Here is a 13,881-nt window from a genome sequence, read left to right on the forward strand (position 1 = left end):
AAATGCAGCCATATATGGGATGCAGGGCAGCAGCCCAGTGCAAAATTTGCATGCTGCACAACACTGGGCAAGGAGCAACTTTGGTCAAACATTTGTATGAAGAAAAAACAAAGTCAGTGAGATCTTTGGTGCCTCTATACAGCAGTTATAGCGTGTATATTTAAGGTTTGCCCAAAGACCCACAGACAGTAAACTGCGCTAAACTATGTTTATATACACTACAAAATGATAAAGAGCTTGACTACCCAGAGACTCGGTGAATGGCACATTCACACATGTGAATCCCTGCTACCATGCACTAAAAGTTCCATAGAGCACTTTGACAAACTACAGTTTCAATCTGAACTTTTAGTGAACCACATGGCCAGTTAGTGCATGAGAAGCTAGTGCGCTGTAGATTTACATCCTGGCTTGCTGCACGCTAAGTCTCTATGCAGAAAAACCCAAAAGAACTGAGTTAGTGCTGCTGCATTTTGAACCTAGGAATTCAAGGAGTTCGGGTATTTCAAACTTAATGCTTAAAGCATTAAACTACTTCCGCTGGAATTATGCTAATGTAAGCTAGTATATCTTTTGAGGGAGAAACAGCTTAAGACTTCACATTAAAGAACAAAGCTGGCATTGCAAATGCTCAGGAAGGCCCTGGGCCCTGATCCTGCATAATTAAAGTCAATGGGAGCTTTGCCATTGACTTCAATGACCATAGGATCAAGCCCTAAACCTGCAAGACTTATAGACACATGGATAACTTTACACATATGAAGTTCAAAAGCTTAGTTCAAAAGCACATCCCACAAACTATTATATTTAGTGCCAAAAGGTTAAGAACTGATTTGTAGTCTTTAATGTAAATGATTGACTTATAAAAGATATTTTTGCTATGTGTTTCCAAAGTAATTTGTGAATAACAATTAGGCACTAATTAATGAATTTGCTCATGCAAGGATTTTATCCTGCAATAAAACTTCAAATTTCTTCTTAAGAACATAAGAATAAGAACATAAGAATGACCATACTGGGTCAGACCAAAGGTCCATCCAGCCCAGTATCCAGTATGCCAACAGTGGCCAATGCCAGGTGCCCCAGAGGGAGTGAACCTAACAGGTACTGATCAAGTGATCTCTCTCCTGCCATCCATCTCCACCCTCTGACAAAGAGAAGCTAGGGACACCATTCCTTACCCATCCTGGCTAATAGTCATTAATGGATTTAACCTCCATGAATTTATCTAGTTCTCTTTTAAACCCTGTTATAGTCCTAGCCTTCACAACCTCCTCAGGCAAGGAGTTCCACACGTTGACTGTGCGCTGTGTGAAGAAGAACTTCCTTTTATTTGTTTTAAACCTATTAATTTCATTTTGTGGCCCCTAGTTCTTATATTATGGGAACAAGTAAATAACTTTTACTTATTCACTTTCTCCACACCACTCATGATTTTATATACCTCTATCATATCCCCCCTTAGTCTCCTCTTTTTCAAGCTGAAAAGTCCTAGCCTCTTTAATCTCTCCTCATATGGGACCCTTTCCAAACCCTTAATCATTTTAGTTGCCTCTCTGAACCTTTTCTAATGCCAGCATAGCTTTTTTGAGATGAGGAGACCATATTTGTACACAGTATTCGAGATGTGGGCATACCATGGATTTATATAAGGGCAATAAGATATTCTCCGTCTTGTTCTCTATCCTTTTTTTAATAATACTAACATCCTGTTTGCTTTTTTGACTGCCGCTGTACACTGCATGGACGTCTTCAGAGAACTATCCATGATGACTCCAAGATCTCTTTCCTGATTAGTTGTAGTTAAATTAGCCTCCATCATATTGTATGTATAGTTGGGGTTATTTTTTTCCAATGTGCATTACTTTACATTTATCCACATTAAATTTCATTTGCCATTTTGTTGCTCAATCGCTTAGTTTTGTGAGACCTTTTTGAAGTTCTTCACAGTCTGCCTTGGTCTTAACTATCTTGAGTGGTTTAGTATATCATCTGCAAACTTTGCCACCTCACTGTTTATCCCTTTCTCCAGATCATTTAAGAATAAGCTGAATAGGATTGGTCCTAGGACTGACCCTGGGGGAACACCACTAGTTACCTCTCTCCATTCAGAAAATTTACCATTTATTCCTACCCTTTGTTCCGTCTTTTAACCAGTGCTCAATCCATGAAAGGATCTTCCCTCTTATCCCATGCCAACTTAATTTACATAAGAGCCTTTGGTGAGGGACCTTGTCAAAGGCTTTCTGGAAATCTAAATACACTATGTCCACTGGATCCCCCTTGTTGGAGAATAACAGAGTTCTCACTTTTTGTTTGGGTACAGCAAGTCAGATACTTTATTTTCTCAAACAATTGCGTAGAGGGAGAGAGCTAAACAGGTCTCTTAACAGGTAAACAATTACAGCAAGCATTTATACCTTTTGTTACAGACAATAATGAGCAACAGCTGCATTTTGTTTATACATAGGTCATTCTGATATCTTGTTTTTCTTACTAATGTAGACTCAGTCTACATTCCATATTATCTACATATTATCTACACAAGGTCGCAACAACTTCTCACACAGTTCTTTCCCACTCGCCTCACACATTCCTCGCTTCTACAAATCTCGCATTATTAGGGTTACAGTTAGCCTGACTCTTGCTAACAAACTGTCATGCATTGCATCCCCTTCCTGTCAGTTCTTTCTCTGCTTCCACACCCTTGTCCACATGTTTGTTGACCCTTTCGAAGAACTCTAATAGATTAGTAAGACATGATTTCCCTTTACAGAACCCATGTTGACTTTTGCCCAACAATGTATGTTCTTCTATGTGTCCGACAATTGTAGTATGACCTACCTATATACACCTCTACCCCAATATAACGCTGTCCTCGGGAGCCAAAAAAATCTTCCTGCGTTATAGGTGAAACTGCGTTATATCGAACTTGCTTTAATCCGCCGGAGTGCACAGCCCTACCCCCCTGGAGTGCTGCTTTACCGCGATATATCCGAATTAGTGTTATATCGGGTCGCGTTACATTGGGGTAAAGGTGTATTACCAAAATTATTTCAGAAGTATTATCATTAAATATATAGCTCATAATCAAAAGGTCAAATTCCCAAGACAGACCCCCCCCCATCCACTTAAATAGTTATATAGCCAGCTAATAACAGGGAGACTATAGTTATCCACAATAGGGGCTACAATAGTCTTGAAATCAGACCTAATAGACTGTGAGACACAAACAGAACATTATCAGAGCACTGAGATTCTTGCAGTCATAATGTGACAAATTTTGGAACAGGTGACATGTACAAGACACTATTTAAGCATAGTTTAAAACTTCAGTTGTTTTGTTTCCTTTTAGATGTGAAGTCTTCTGAAAGCAAACATTTAAAAATTAATTTCTATCAACACGAAACAAACTTTGATTGTTTTCACTTCCTGCTGAACTGAGAACTTAAAATTAAAACAAATGGTTTTGGTAACAAAATCACTTTCTATTCACAACACAACAAATAGAGATGGAGATCATACTGTGCAAGAGAATCAAGAGAATCTGCAAAGAAGGGATGGCTAACCAGGTTGTAAGAATTATCTGGCATATACATGGGCTTTCCATTTAAGGTCATGCCTTCACTAAATAAACCACTATCTCAAGAAATCTGGCTACAACTCACATATCCCCTAACATGATTATAAATATGGTTCTGATGTGTAACCTAGACCAGAGAATTTGTATGCAGACAGGATTTAAAAGAAGTGCAACTAATCCACTTTAGTTGAATTACAGCTTTCAAAGTATGTATATCTAGATAATCATGTTCAGTGTCCACTTAAACCTATAAGGAAATTCAAAAATTGTGCATAAACAAATTATTTCTCAGAGACACACATTTATATTTGACAAAGACCTCATTTCTCACATAGGACTATTTGTAAATCAAGTGTGAAATTTAAAATACAGCTATTTGAGTTTAAGTGCCACCAGAATCCTAAATAATCCCCTAACCATACAAAGTCAGAAATCTTAAATAGTTCAATGGATTGTCTTCAAACCTTCCTAGACAGCAATATACTTTCATTTCCAAGATAAGACAATCATGAGGAATTTCAACCCAAAAGGCAATATGTGAGGAAAGTTATAAATGACAAAAAAACAGATTTTAGAACCAAAGTAACTTCATCCATAAATATTACAATTAAGAATTACTGACTGAAAAAATATGAAAGGAAAAAAGAATAAGTTGGGCCAGACAATCCTGCCAGCTGCATATTTTTAAAAATGGAATTTTATATGTATCCTGTGCACATACTCACTCTTTTGATTCCTGAGTCTTCTTTGTAACATGTTGGACAAGAGTGTCATAACCAGATCCTTCACCCTGATTTTGAGCAGAGGTACATTTTTCTGTTTCTTCTTCAATCACAGAGCCCAGAGTGCTACATATGTATTGTCTAAGGTATTTCACAAACTCATAGCTGCAACAAATATCCAGAAATTAAAATGCAATGTATTTCATGATATTCATCTTCCAAACATTTTCAACATTACATATGCAACATTTTTCCAGCAGACACATCTGTTTAAGTATCAGTACTTTTAAGAATTAAAGAGGAGTTTTTCAGCTGAGAGAAAAGTTCAGACACCAAACCAGCGGCGCTGGAACAATTTGCATAGGTGGGATGCTGCGAGCCATTGAACCAAACTGTAAACCTTGTATATGATGGACACCACTTCAAATCAGGGAGTGCTGCCACACCCCCAGCACCACTAATTCCAGTATCTATGCACCAAACAATTTTGCTTTTCTTGAATGTCTTCAGTATAGATATATCATATGAAAAGAATATCTTAGTGAGTCAAAATTCCCTTTTGTGCCTATGAAAATCTTCCCCTAAATGCAGAGATCTATATTGATGCCATATTAAGGCTGCACAGTCAAAAATCATAAAGTGTTAGGAAATGCAAAAGTTAAGGCTCCAAGAAAAACATTAACTTGAATACACTGATAAAAAGTACCTTGAAGCATACATGTTATGACAATTAGTAATAATTGATCCAAGTTATACATGTAACTAGGAAAATTGGTAGACAAAATGACCACACCACACCTTTAAGTAGGGGGTGAGAGGATTTGTCTGGCTAGCCTAATGAAGGGAACAGTGTTTTATGGCTGGGAGGAGAGAGAGAGGAAAACTGCTGCAAAAGGGAACAAGAGACCAGCATGACGACGCTGACTCATCCCCTGGGAACTGAATGGGCAGAAGAGTTTAAAAGGGGCAGCCCTGTGTGCGAAGCCCCCTTTTACACGGAGCAAGTGGAGGCTTGAGATACCAGGTTTGGTCAAGACCTGCTGTGGGCAGTGTGCTAGCCACCCCTTCTTTAGGGGGGCTGGGAAGGAATTTTTCCTTTACCACCAGATTGGCGTAGGTGGATTTGGGTTTTTCCCCATCTTCCCACAGTGGGTTCAGGAAGTGCTCTTCTCATGCGTAGCATGAAGGGTGGTAGGCTTTATGTCACAACTCACTATTTAAGTGTGGGGCGGATGTCCAGTGCAGGTACTCCACAGGGAAGGTATACAGTGACCAGATAAATGGCTTGGAAAAGGACTTAAAAAGAAAAGGGGACTCCTATGATTGGTATGGCAGAGAGCCAACCCCCTTTTCTTACAACTCACCTTAACCCTTCTACAAGGGGGAGTGGATGGTAAAGTCCCAGCAATGGATTTGCTGGGTGGATCTGGATGGAAAAAGAAGGGGAGCTGGCAGAAGCCCCCTGGGTAATTATGGAATGAACTTGGGGTTACCTGCACTGTATAGTTTTATCTGCCGGGTAGTCCCAGACATCTAATAATAAAGTTGCAGCCTGATTAAACCCATGTCAAATGTCTTCTGTCCTTCTTTCAGTATAGCTGGACAACAGCACATATATGCTATGCAGTTGAGTTAAAACTTGTTCAAAGCTTAACTTTTGAGTTTCCTGACTTTTTGATTTTAGCTTTGCAATCTTCACTTCGCATTAATGCAGTCTTTTGCATTTAAATTACCGGAGTTTGTCAAGGAAAAAATCTGAACTCAGTTTACAAGCTCTTCCAGCAGAACTAGTGAGTTCTTGAATCAACCAGTGCACAATTCACTAGTTGCATGATCATGCCCCTCCATGCAAAAAAAACATCCCTATTCAGTACAAAAGTTGCTTACGTCATTAAAGCAAATGGGACAGAAGCATGTGCTTAAGTGCTTTACTAAATCAGGGCCATAAGCAGCATATCTATATTTACATGTGTACTTGGAACCTTAAGGACATTTTCTATGTTGTAGTTTCATTAAGCAATTTTCAAATAGTCATAACTTTGTTAAATTAGAATCACTGGCTTTTCAAACAAACAAAAAGCAATAGTCCGCATTGAGGACTAGTCTGTAGCTTCAGGCTTATTTGAATTAACTATTTTTTTTAAAAAGACGTCCAGACTACATGAGCAATGTAATCTTGCTAATCTGTTTATTTTGCATTAGGGGCAAGACATACAGCAAGTTACCACAACAGTGACTGCGCAACAGTTGTTTGTAGGATTACACTACCTTTTCATTATATCAAACGTGGATGCAAAGTGAGAGTACATGAGTACGTACTTTGTGTGAATTGAGAAGGATCAATATATGGAGTGGACATGCTTATATATGGTTTACTGGCTTTATTACATGAACTGTCCAATCCTGGAAAGTGCACATGAAAACAAAAGCAGCTGCTGCAGTTGCTGGTGTAGTTTCTTTTTTCTTGAACATTTTAAAAACGAGTAAGAGTCAAATCATTTTTGTTACCAACTATTTCATATAATGTTCTTTTCATCAGATTAAACTCTTGACTACCTTAAGTCACTTTAAGTGTAATGGCTCTAAATTATTTCCTCTTCCATTTATTCACTTTCATATTTTATTGTCACTGCTATTAGAGGCAACATAAATGCATCTCAAGGAAAAATGTAACTCTTTAGCTTCTCTGTTCATTTTCTGTCTCTTTCTCCTTTCACTTGTTGATAAGGTTAGCTCAGCCATTACTATTACTATAAAAAATAGCACTGTGGCAGTCTGCTGAATGAAAGCTTTCATAAGTCTTTTTTCTCTCTTTTTTTTTTTATGGCTGGGGTGTTTGCAGAAAATGTATTTTTGGCAGTAACTGCTTCATTCTCTCAAATAATAAATAATAATAATAATAATTTAGAGATCACAGCACAGTGTATTTGCTGCAGAGAAAGACGGTAGACCTAAAGAAAGAGTAAATATGTGAGTGTGCATTAGCACAAGTTAGACATCCAAAAGTCGTTAGATGTAATAGAGAAGATTTTCAGTTTTATTCAAAATGTAATAGGATTTCTGTTAGAAACTAGAATTTATCTTATCAAATATATAAAAAGAGAGTTGGCTAAGGACTAACTGTGAAAGGTGCCTATAAAAGATCATATTTTAGCCATCTTGCTTGTATTTCACCTACATGAGGAACAATAATAAGGATCCCCACAGCAATTACAAAAATCATCTGGCAACCTTCAATTAGGATTTTTTTACTAGCTCGTTTGTCCCTGAATGAAGCACATTTATCAGAGTTAATTAAATAAATTTTGAGACAATGGATTTTCCCTGAAGAATCATTTACTCTTGTCATAAACAGACAGTTAAGGGTTAATGCCTCTTTTACCTGTAAAGGGTTAAGAAGTTCACCTAGCCTAGCTGACACCTGACCAGAGGAACCAATGGGGGAACGAGATGTTTCAAAAGGAAGGAGGGAAGTTCCCTTTGTCTTAGTTCAGTTTTAGTTTTGGCCAGAGTGGAAAAGATCAAGGAATCAGCCTCGTATCAGAGTAGTGAGTATTAGAAAAGGAATAAATAAGTTTTATGTTTATTTTCTTTTGTAACTTGTCTTGTGCATTAGGGGAATAATCAAATTGGGTATTCTTTTGTGTAACTAAGGGTTTTGCCCAGGGGAACATCCTCTGTGTTTTGAATCTGTTGTCTGTGAGATCAGCTTGTATGCTATCTCCCAGAGGTTTTTCTTTTACCTTTCTTTTCTTTACTTAAAAGCTTTCTTTTTAAGAACCTGATTAATTTTTCCTTGTTTAAAGATCCAAGGGGGTTGGATCTGGACTCACCAGGAATTGGTGGGGGAAAGGAGAGGGGATGGTTAATTTCTCCTTGTTTTAATATCCAAGGGTTTGGATCGGTGTTCACCAGGGAATTGGTGGAGGAGTCTCTCAAGGCTACCCAGGGAAGGGGTATAGTAATTGGGAAGGAAAGATTTTGGGGGAGAAGACAGTTTCCCAAATTACTCAGATATTTGGGTGGCAGCAGCATACTGATCTAAGCTGGTAATTAAGCTTAGGGGTTCTCATGCAGATCCCCACATCTGTACCCTAAAGTTCAGAGTGGGGGTGAAACCTATGACAACTCTATTGATAATATTTCAGCCAAAGAAGAAAGAAAATACCAACAGAAAAAAAAATAAGAACTAGTAAAATATAGTTTATTAAATCTCTGAAGTAACATTCTTCCAGAGCTCATCAGTAATAGGGAAGTTAAAAGTATTTTCTTAATATATAAGTCAATATAGGTAGTAAACATTTTCCCTTCACAGAACAGTTGACAGCACTTAGATGACTCCATAAAATTAAAATAACAAAAATATTTTTACTTGTGAAAATTTTCATCCGTTTCTTCCAAATGTAAAAGAATCTCTTCGGCACATTCCACTGATGGTGCTCCTGTGATTTTTTCCTTCACACTCTGCAGTAATTGTCTGAGCATAGACTGTAACAGAGCTTCATCTTCACAAGAGAAATGAGACATCTGTCTGAAACATATGAAAGTACTGTAACTGTACATTTCCTATGTCTGTTTTCTCAATATCCTAAAATAAGAGTACTAATCTCTCATACAAATATCACTTTTTTCCTCTGGTCACCAATAATATGAAGTTATACCCTCACTTTGCCAAAAACTGTAATAAACATATAATTGCATTCATACAGAGAAAGGATTTAAGAAGTTTATTTCCATTTATGCATGCCCTACTTCAAAATGGCAAATCAATTTCTTATCTACTTAATTTAAATTGAAATAGGACACTCTTAATCTGAAATAAAGATGCCCGCACTCAGCCTTACACTGAAATAACTAAAGGTGAGAGAACTACAACCTATTTATTTTGTTTCCAGTTTGCATGCAGACCCCTTGAACACTTACTACTCAAAGGACTAAGCCTGTTAGATAGCAGCAGATATAAAAATATAGAGGCCTCCTCACCAATAAGATCTAAAGATAATACCTTGATGAGAAACCCAGAAGCCATCTCCCAACCCTTCATATACATAAGCATGGCTGAAAAATGAAAGGGCATTGGGAGTCTTATTAGGAAGATGCCCTGGGACTGGAACCCCTCTTATAAGCATCTTCTTTCATACCAGCCTCTGACTAATATGTGCTTGATAAATTTACAGCATGGACCAGTTTGCATGTTAAAAGGGAGAAATGACTTTCTTTTCTCAGTCCACCACAGAGCCTTCTATAGTCCAAAGGATCTCTCCTATTCAACATCCTCCCACAACCTCTGATTTTTGGATTCTCCTCCCCAAGAATAGCTCCAGGGCCTGATTTGGCTTGTGCTCATAGTTTTCCCAACATCAAGAGCAAAGTGAAATCGACATCATTTTTTAACTGTCCACATGGCTGTCAATATCACAGTGGCCTGACCAGAGACTTGTAAATTTCACTCTACAGAGTCCTAAGAAAACTATGAGCAGCAAAAGTAAGGCATTAGAGCTGTCTGTATGCCAGGTCAGCAAGACATCCTTGTGTCACCTCATGTTGTGAGGGTTTACTCTTTCAAAGAAAGAAAGAAAGAAAGAAAGAAAGCTTTATTTCTGCCTAGAGTAATGGCGTAAGCATCTCGTTTTCCAAGGAAAGTTTCCTACTCCACAGCGGTGATTGGATTTTTCATAATCTGTATCAAGGAAGGATGATTTTGAGACGATTACTTTTTTTCAAATTATAAAAAGCACTAATCTAAAAACCTGTAAATGCCTGTATATAAATGAGATATGCAAAGTTAATATCTGTACAATGAATAACTGCCACTAACAACCAGTATTAACCAACCCAGAACAATTTAAGGACCGCTTTCCGCAAAAGATTTATAATATTTAAAACCTGAACAATCTTTCAACAACAGTCAATAACGTTCACAATTTGAAGCATTTATCTAATGATAGTGGATATTTTTATATTTCAAACCTGAAATCAAATTGTGGCAAAACATCATTGATTAGAGTCATATTTAGTACAATCCAGGGCTTGCAACTCTACTAAAATACTATTTTCAGGCATTATTTTAATTGGTTTAACATTTTCCTTTGCCAAACTAGTAAACTTGTACAACAACATTTTATTTTGATCAAACACAATTCAAAATTAGCTCAGGTTTCTTGCCACCAAAAAAAGCATGTCAGAAATAGCTTTAAAATAGACAGGCTGTATTCCCTGTCGTATTCTTACAACTCCATGGTGTCCATTCCCTATTTTTAAAAACCCTCAGTCTTTCTAAAAAATTAATCAAACTCAATGCATTCCAAGGAGGTAAATGATACACCCTCACAAGGGTCTCTATTATCAGTTTGTGAATCTGATATTTCCACATGTAATCTTCAACCCCTTAGTAAGAGTCATTTAACATTTTAATGTTTTTATATATACACACACACACAGACACAACACATATACACACACACACGCATGAACAACTTAGTGTTTTTAAATTGTGTAAAAATTTAGAGTATTGGTTAACAGGCACATTAAAAGTTAAAATAAAGGAAGAAAGAGATCATTGCAAAGTATTTGTAAAGACATCATGAATACTGTTTCTAGTTTGCTCTGAATAAACATTTGGTTTAAAATACCATCAGCTGAAAGGGACAACATAAAGGTGTTTTTTTTTGACACTTTTTTTTTTTTTGATTCCCTGAAAGATTTAGATCTACCTTTTAACTGAAGGTTAACTGAAATGTCAAGTCTAGTTTTCCCTGGTTTTAATATAGGACCTCTCAGTTACGATGTCTATGACCTGTCCTGTAAAATGATCCATGTAGTCAGATCCCTGTTTACAGCTCCATAATAATAAGGGTCCGTCCATGAGAAAAAGCTCGTAGGACTAAAGTTTAACATTCTAAACGAAGGAGTAGGGGTAATGAAATTTACCAAAAGCCACCTTAAATCCAAAATGTTAAAATTAATTTAGCTTCAATTATAAATTAACAGCATTTTAAAATAGTCTGACTAAAAATTCCTACTCCATTCAATTGCTTAACATTTACTCTTGACGCCTATGATATAATCATTTTGCTAGGAGTCCAGACTAGAAAGGACTAGAAAATTTCTAATGGAAACAAGTGGAGGTAATGGGTGGGGAGGGAGTTTTTTGAGGGGTGGGGCAGTTTTTCAGGTCTTTCTTATATGTTATAAAGAAGCATAAATGGGCACATACCCATTATTCATTTTGGCAAGGTACCTTTCAAAATTTTGAGGGAACAGCCTGATTTTTAATTTACAGTGGTTACAAATAACAGTACTCTGTGCACCTGACAACATAAATGATGTCAATTACCTTCATCCACATCAATTGCTGAAATCAGAATATGGGCCCTTGTCACCCTGCGCCTAAAGAAGGTGACTGTCAAACCTACAAATTTGAAGCAACACAAGCGCTTTAAAAAAAAAAAAAGCGCAATTGAACTGCTGGCTGCCCCTGACGCGGACGCTTCTACCCCGTTAATGCGCAGTGCCCAGGACGCCCGGAACCCCGCGGGGGGGGGGGGGGGGTTACCCTGCCGGCCCGCGGCCTCTCACCGCTGCCAAGGGCGGAGGAAACACCTTTGATCCGTGGGGCTGGGAACGCGGCTCCCCCGGCCTGGCTAAGGCTCCGCAGCGTCCCGGAGCCGCTTCGACGGAGGCTGCCCGGACATTAGGTGACGGGGGGCGGCTGGGGCCTTAACTCGGCGCATTTGTTTCGGCGTCACGGGGGGGCTGAAAATCACCAAATTACGCGTGACCCCCGGACAGCCCCCAGGGGCGGGGCCCGGGTCCCTCTCCCCGGATCCAGGCTGACCCCGCTCGCCCCGCCCTGAGCAGGATCGCCCGGTTGGTTCGCGGGCCAGGCGGGGAGCGGCTGCCGCTCACAGACACCCCCTTCCCGCCAGGATCCCAGCCCGGGCAGGTCACTGAGCCAGGCCCGCGGAGGGGCAGGTGCCAGCCCGGGAGGCGGGGTGGGAGCCAGGCCCCGGGAGGTCTCCAGTGCAAAGAAGCGGACATGGGGCCGGTGGTTCCCCCGCAGCGCCGCGCTCCAGGGGGGCGGGAGTCACCTTGTGGCAACGGCGGGGACTCCAGCGTCGCTTCCCCCCGACCGCTCGCGGAAGCTCCGGCCCTTAGCAACTAGCCACGCGCCTGCTGCACCCTCTCGCGGCCCCCTAGCAACATCGCGAGAGGCCTGGCGGGGCGGGGCGACTGAGGCAGGGGCTGGGTGGGAGGCGGGTGGGAAGAGCAGGGACACGGGACTCTGAGGCGGCTCCGAGCTTGGTGGGACCATTGTGCAGGAGGAAGGAGGGAAGACACCGCTGAGTGACACATACCCTAAGCCACCCCACTTCCTCCCTCTCCCCATCCCACTTATCGCATCTGGTTGCCTTCTCCAAACGTGAGAGCGAGCTCTGTGAAGCTTGTCCCTTCCAGCAGAAGTTGGTGCAATACAGCATATTATCTCTCTCTCCCACTTTGTCTCTTTCATATCCTGGGACCAACAGGGCTACAACAACGCTGCACATATCTCCTGCTTTCAGCCACACTCTCATGCTGTCAGTTTTCTCCGGGAATCTCCTGATATCTGTTCTAGATCATTGTGCAAAGCAGAGGAAGTCTGTCTCTGTACAGTGTCGATCTGCTCTCTTCCCTGTCTGCCCTCTAAACACTTAGGGAATTTTTCTGCCCCATACACCCAGGCCGACAAGGGGCGGGGGGTGGAAACCGGTACAAATTACTGAGGCCCGGCAGTCCCGAAGGGGGCCCGGGGCCCGGCTTCTCCCCTCCCCCCCCCTCCCACCCCGCTTGGTCAGCCCTGTTTAGCCGGTCTGCCCTTGCTGGGGGGCCCAAAAAAATTCCGGGCCCGGCTTCCCCCCCTCCCCCACCCTCATTGGCCCTGTTTAGCTGGTCCGCCCTTCACCAGAGCCCGAACCCGCTCTCGGTGGCCCTGCATACACCCACTCTTTATCATAAAGTAATGGCAAGAGAGCAGAAGTCATGGGTTACTTTTGCCCATGGGTCAGTAATTTGGAGAACTTTCCAGGGAAGGCCAGAGTTTATGGAAGAACAACCAGACACTACCTAAAACAATTTCAGAAAAATCTGTTCTCGGAATTTCCAACATTATGGAGTACAGACTCAGGCCTGCCCACCCTCACTCAGATGAGAAGCTAGTGGACCCGATTATCCTGTCCCTTACTTTGCTTTTACATTGGTGTGATTCGTTTGATTTTAGTGCTATTAGTACAGATTTACACCAGTAGGAGAGCAGATTCAGGTACAATGGGGCTACCTGCACGTACAAGGATTTATAGTGTCATAGGACAACAGAATTTTCCATGAGAAGAGGGAAATATTATAACAAGTGCATTAAAATTGATACTTACTGAGATTTTCTTTCCTTCAAGTAAGTGAGCACCAAGCAAGAGTGGAAGCAGGACTGCACCATAAACTTTAATTTCCATATCATTTTTCAGCAGATGGTTGCAATAAACAATACAGTGATATGATACAATACATGTACATTATGGAGAAAGAGATAAAGTTGATAAT

The 13,881-nt window shown here is 40.3% G+C and overlaps 1 protein-coding gene across 25 annotated transcripts in view; it reads right to left on the reverse strand.

The window, feature by feature from the left end:
• The window catches only part of TBC1D32 (TBC1 domain family member 32), a 159,162-nt gene extending 146,219 nt beyond the window's left edge, over positions 1-12,943 (reverse strand). For 2 of the 25 annotated variants that reach the window (XM_065588432.1, XM_065588445.1), the window contains exons 1-4: positions 11,908-12,389; positions 11,642-11,716; positions 8,678-8,832; positions 4,309-4,470 (exon numbers count right to left, since the gene is read on the reverse strand). In XM_065588432.1, the coding sequence (XP_065444504.1) occupies positions 4,309-4,470; positions 8,678-8,832; positions 11,642-11,653 (329 nt within the window). In that variant the 5' untranslated portion in view covers positions 11,654-11,716; positions 11,908-12,389. The other 23 variants (XR_010599620.1, XM_065588425.1, XM_065588429.1 and 20 more) reach the window with 20 other exon arrangements.
• Positions 12,944-13,881: the final 938 nt, after the last annotated feature.

This window comes from Chrysemys picta, chromosome 3 (assembly GCF_011386835.1).
Source record: "Chrysemys picta bellii isolate R12L10 chromosome 3, ASM1138683v2, whole genome shotgun sequence".
Lineage (NCBI taxonomy): Eukaryota > Metazoa > Chordata > Testudines > Emydidae > Chrysemys > Chrysemys picta.